The 5,818-nt window shown below is 45.8% G+C and overlaps 1 protein-coding gene across 2 annotated transcripts in view; it reads left to right on the top strand.

The window, feature by feature from the left end:
* The window catches only part of vsnl1a (visinin-like 1a), a gene marked incomplete at both ends in the record, with an annotated part of 24,137 nt that extends 18,571 nt beyond the window's left edge, over positions 1-5,566 (top strand). The window contains 2 exons of one of the 2 annotated variants that reach the window (XM_079216236.1): positions 4,372-4,587; positions 5,369-5,566. In XM_079216236.1, coding sequence (XP_079072362.1) covers positions 4,372-4,587; positions 5,369-5,566 — 414 coding nt within the window. The remainder of the gene's footprint in view (positions 1-4,371; positions 4,588-5,368) is intronic. The other variant, XM_079216237.1, reaches the window with a different exon arrangement.
* Between the last annotated feature and the right edge of the window lie 252 nt (positions 5,567-5,818).

The following is a 5,818-nucleotide window of genomic DNA, read 5'->3' as shown; positions in this document are numbered from 1 at the left end:
GGGCCATAAGTGTGACTCCTCTCACTCCTCTCTCTCGCTCTCGCTCTCTCTCTCTCTCTCTCTCTCTCCCTGTTCCTCTTTTTCTTCCTCTCCTCTCGTCTTCTTTCTTCCCTTGCATCTCCTCCCCGTCTCTCTGGCTTTTGGATCGGCACCAGAGCCTGCAGTCCCATTAGGAAGGCTTTAATGTTCCATTTAACAGCAGTGTGTGTGTGTGTGTGTGTGTGTGTGTGTGTGTGTGGAGGATATGGTGGAGTATCTGTTGGACAGAACGGGCTTTGCCTTTCACTCATCGACCCACGCAGACACTGACATTAGCCTTTATTAGATAGATGGATGGATGGATGGATGGATGGATGGATGGATGGATAGAGAGAGAGAGATACTTTATTAATCCCCAAGGAAAGACATTTGTTGTCAGAGTAGCAGCTTACAGACACAAAAATACAATATAAAAACAACAGGAATGAAAGATATATACAAAATAAACATAAAATAAAAAATACAAATAACTGTGATGAAAGATGTGTACAGCGCAGCGTGTATTAATTTAGGAAATTAAATTACATTTAAACAGTAGAGAAGTGCCCAAAAACAAAGTATGTATGTGTAGTGTATCTGAAGTGTGAATAAACATAAACGTGTACAGTGATTAATGAATCCACAGAGGATCTGGCGTTATTAAGCCAGCTGTTGTGCCTTCAGCCTGTCCTCTGATGACCACGTCAAGCAGCCGGCACGGCCAACGGGATCCTCATCAAAAGAAGTCCGGCCGAACGGAAACGTTAACAGCCTAACATCTGTAACATCTATAACATCTGTAACATCTGTAGCCGTGAAGGCGAGGAAACAAGACGCTCCGAGTCCAGGCTGTCTAGTCCTCTGCTGCCGGACAGCGCCTTGACGACATGAAAGATGGAGGGTTTTCTGCCTGTTCCACTTTCTTTCTTTCGTTCTTCGCTACGCTTTTTCTTTTCTTTTTTACATAACATAAGTGTTTCATAACTCGCCAGATTGTGGAGAAGCCGCAGTGGCTTCCTCTCCCCTCCTCCTCCTCCTCCTCCTCCAGACTAGGACGGAGCTCAATCGCTGCCACACTCCCTCTAACACTTTCCCTGTCACACTCATTTTAGTCTCCTCCATCTTTTTTCCTTTCTTGTTTTCTCTCTTCATCTCCTTGTCTCTTTCCCTCCTAAACCTCTTCTGTCTGTTAACTCTTCACTGCAGTCTGATCTCTTTGCTGCTGCAGCAGAATTCACATGGGTGGGACCTGGTTGCAGACGGGCAACCCGAACCGACTCTCACAGTGTAACCCCGTCGTATTCCTCCTCCTCTTTCTCTCTGTTTCTCTCTGTTTCTTCCTCACCTTCCTGACCACGCCGTCTCGACCTCGTACCGCCAGACACTAAAGTACATGTGCCTCCGATTGCTCGCTGCTTGAAACTGCAGCAGAGGAGTTTAAAGCTGCACATAATCAAACTGTTAATCATGGATGAAATGGATTATCGAATAAGGGGTTGCTCTAAGTGACAGATGACAATCAACTGACTCTGCAGTTCCCTTCAGCTTTACAGTTTTACACCTGACACTTTTCAGGAAATTTAACTCTGTTTTGGTTATACGAGCAAATGTACTGTTTAGAATCGCTCTTAACGCTCTTGTTTCCCGTTCCAACAGACAACCGAAAAATCCCTAAAAACTCACTGTATGCTACCTGTCCAGAAGCTACTGGTGAACATGGTGGAGCATGTAGCAGCTAAAGAGACAGCTATTTCCCTCAGAGGTTGGTGGAGACCAAAACAGAGCTAGAAGAGAGGGGATACTGGACTCCAAATGAATGCTGATGCTGCTTCAGAACTACTGTGTGTGTAAATAAGCAACTGTTCACCTTAAACAGTGACGATAGGTCAGGGGTTGTGGTCCAAAAATCACTTGAACCTTTTTTTAAACATTACCTCCAGGAGGATCATGTCCACGGCTAACCTCGCTAACCTCGCTAACCTTGCTAACCTCGCCTTTGCTGCAGCTAACTGCATCATATTTTGGGTGGACGGCGATGGCCGCATGTTCAAGGACCTCTCGGGATTGCGGTGACTTGTGCGTTCTCTAAACACCTCTTATTGCCTGTCATACTGCCATGCACTGTCCGCCGACTCCTCACTCACTACTCTCAACCGACCCCCGGCCGCTAGGGACGATGTGTTTGGCTAACGGCTAACAGTAGTCGTTAACCAAACTGAGTAAATCGCTGCTACACGGGAACAAAGCGTAGTGAGTTTGATTTTCTTCTGGCAAGATTGTATGAACTTTTTTAACGAGGCCTTACCCCTAACCCTATGGATGAATAGAGCTAGTAGCCAGCTGTTGGTTGTATTAATGTCATCACACAATGCAGCATTGGTCGTTGCAGATCTGTAGTCTACTGAGTGCAAAATTGTTACTTTATAGTTCACATACATCAAACCGTGAGTTGTTTTTGTAAGGCATTCCTTCAAATGATAACACAGAGCAGATATGTCTCCCGGTTGGATCCATTTTCCTTAATGGAGGCTGTTAGCGCAGCACACCGGTCCTCAGAGAGCAGCCTAGCTGAGTGTAGATTACCCATCAGCCCTGAGAGTTTTCACCAGAGAGGTCAAGTGGAAGGTTATATCCAATGAATCACCCGGCTTCTGGTGGGCACCCACAGAGCTCCCGGCCCACAGAGCAGGGGGGGTGCTCGTCTACAGGGTCTTCATTAGCCTCTGACCTCCTACATGTAGCGCAGCGATGACACCGGTTTGCACTCAGTGGAGCTTCAGGTTCTCCGATCAGAGCGGATCCATAGCGTTCACTAAATGATACGCAGCAGAGTTGTAGGGCCGTAGACTTTTGCGGCATCGCACTAAAGTGCAATCCATTTCCAGCGACCCTTTCCATGTGCAAAGGGCAAAGTTTCACCGTTACCTTTTTCAGACAGTTGTTGCATGGTGAACTTGGCTTGAATTTAGCTCTCCTGTTAAACCCGGCTTGGTCCGGACAAAATGTATTTTTAGAATTTGGTGTGTTTGGCTAAGGCTTGTGAACTTGACTTGCGTTGGTAATAAAATGTACCAAAGAGCCCGTAGCCTCCCTAGTGGCTCTGTGCTTCATTGAGCTAAAAGCTAACATCAGCATGCTAACATGCTAACACGCTCAACAAACTCTGATGTGAAGTTTGTCTTTGCTAATTAGAACCAAACACAAAGTGCCGCTGAGGCTGATGGGGATATCACTAGTTTTGCAGATACCGTAAAAGTCGGGTTACAAGCTGCTCCTATGATTGGTGGGTGTCACCGCTGTAGCGAGCTAGCAAAGGTGCTAGCTCCTCGATGCTGCTAGCTCCCCGCTGCTGCCGCCCGCGTCCCCTCTGCCCGCATCGGGTGTTGAGCCGGGGTTGGTCCCGCTACCTTCGGTGGTTGTCTGGGAGCTAGCGGAGCGCTAGCAGGAGCGCTAGCAGGAGCGCTAGCTGGCTACAGCGGGGAGCTAACGGGGACACTGACCGAAGGTAGTAGCGCTTTGAACCCGACTTTTACGGTAAATAAACTGTGTTTTAAACTGTTTAGATTGAGACCTGATGACAGCACTAGCTCTTAGTAAAGTGATTCAATTGGAAACATTTGATTGAATGAGTCAAATTGAATTTGATAGTGCCAGAGTGAGAATGAGAAGACCCTCGCGGCCCCTTCAAATCAGAAAGTTAATTTAGCCTCGAGACTGCTCCCATGTGTGTCGGAAAAGCTTTAATACATTTGGTAAGAGTTATGAAACTATCGCTCAGTGGTGAGTGAACTGGAGGACTCATATTCAGGGTACAAGCGTCTGAACTTCCTGTGGAGGGGACCAAGGGAAAAGACAACTTCCCTTCAGGGACCAATGCAGTGTAAATGTTGTTGCCTGTTTTAGAACCACAGTGTCACATGCATCCATGAGGGAAGGCTGCCGGCTGTAGATTTAGAGCACGGTGAGGTAAATCAGCAGGACTTCTAGTTAGGAAAACATAAGATATTCCTGTATTAGTTTATACACATGGACACACAGACCAGCAACATTTGCAGAACTTAAAAGCCCTGGATGAGAATAGGAAATCGAAGTTTATTTAATTACTGCGGGTAATGAACATTCATCGATTTAAAACGCAAATTTATTCTCTGCCGTTATTTGTCCAAATAGCACCATTTGTTTCCATTAATCGGCCTTTAAGTTGCAAACTACCTCATGATCTGGCCACATGGGATGGTGGCCTCACTAGTTTTTAGTCATATGCATGTTTTGGAGGCGTCATGGCAAATGTGGTGTGTTTCTACACCTTTCTGAAGTATTAATGTTCCTTTGATGTCTTTCCCCCCGTCCCAGTTCTTCCCGTACGGCGACGCGTCCAAGTTCGCCCAGCACGCCTTCAGGACCTTCGACAAGAACAGCGACGGCACCATCGACTTCAGAGAGTTCATCTGCGCGCTGTCCATCACGTCGCGGGGAAGCTTCGAGCAGAAGCTCAACTGGGCCTTCAACATGTACGACCTGGACGGAGACGGCAAGATCACGCGGGTGGAGATGCTGGAGATCATCGAGGTACCACAGCCGAGAAGAGTCCCTTTACCCTCATTAACCCAAAGCCCCTTTTTTTCTAAACTAAAACTGTGCTATCTCCTCATCCACAGTTACGATTTAATTCATTTCAATTGCTAAAGTAACGTAAAATGACAAAGCGATTATAACGTTTCACTACATCATTCATAAGTCCCCCTTACAACGGCGGATTTCAGTCAAAGACACATCCCTGTAACCTGCGAGACTGTGGGAGTCTAATAAACCAACCATAGGGTAGTACTGGTTTTAAGGGCGCTGAGTGGGTTGGATGATTAGTCATAGAAATATTCATATTCATTTTTTAACCGAAAAACAGGTTTCCTAGACTGAATATGCTTCATAACATGCCAATGCTTTCCTGGATTGTGTTTATTGTTGCATATGTGATGCTTTAGGTCTTAATCTTTCTAAAAAGGTGCATTATTAGTCTGTGGGTTGTTGTTACGGCACCAAACAATATTTTTTTTTAAACTCTGGAACTCTCGAGGACTCCTTTTTGATCCACCTTGCTCATACTCATGCTGGATGTTTATAGTTATGATCAAAATATATTTTTTAAGTCATTTTTTTTGCAAATACACATTTTCTTCCCAAGACTTTGCTGAACAAATACATACAATAAACACAAGTATTGGAAATAATTTGGGGTTCCTACGACGACTCAAACACAGGGACAAAGAGGTCTAGACCGGAGTCTACAGTTTTCAACAGGTTTTAAGAGGCTTGAGATGTAAATCATCCCCCCTCCCTCCCGTCTTTGCAGGCGATCTACAAGATGGTGGGCACGGTGATCATGATGAAGATGAACGAGGACGGCCTGACGCCCCAGCAGAGGGTGGATAAGATCTTCTCCAAGATGGACAAGAACAACGACGACCAGATCTCGCTGGACGAGTTCAAGGAGGCGGCCAAGGGCGACCCGTCCATCGTACTACTGCTGCAGTGCGACCTCCAGAAATAGGCGCTCCGCCAGCCGCCCCGGACTGCACAGAAAGAATTTCATGTTCCATTCAGTTTGCAGCTATTTCCACTGAAAAAAATAATAATAATATATATATATATATATATGCTTGGACTACCTTTCAATGGATCTGCTTCTTGTGTTTGAAACACTTGTGTGCATGAGAATGTTATTTGCTATTAAAAAAAAAGATCTCCACACAACATACAGTGCAGTGTGCGGGTGCACGCCACAAACACACACACACACACA

Source organism: Taurulus bubalis, assembly GCF_910589615.1.
Source record: "Taurulus bubalis genome assembly, chromosome: 3".
NCBI lineage: Eukaryota > Metazoa > Chordata > Actinopteri > Perciformes > Cottidae > Taurulus > Taurulus bubalis.
The sequence above is the reverse complement of the archived record's forward strand: the minus strand, read 5'-3'. Positions and strand labels throughout refer to the sequence as shown.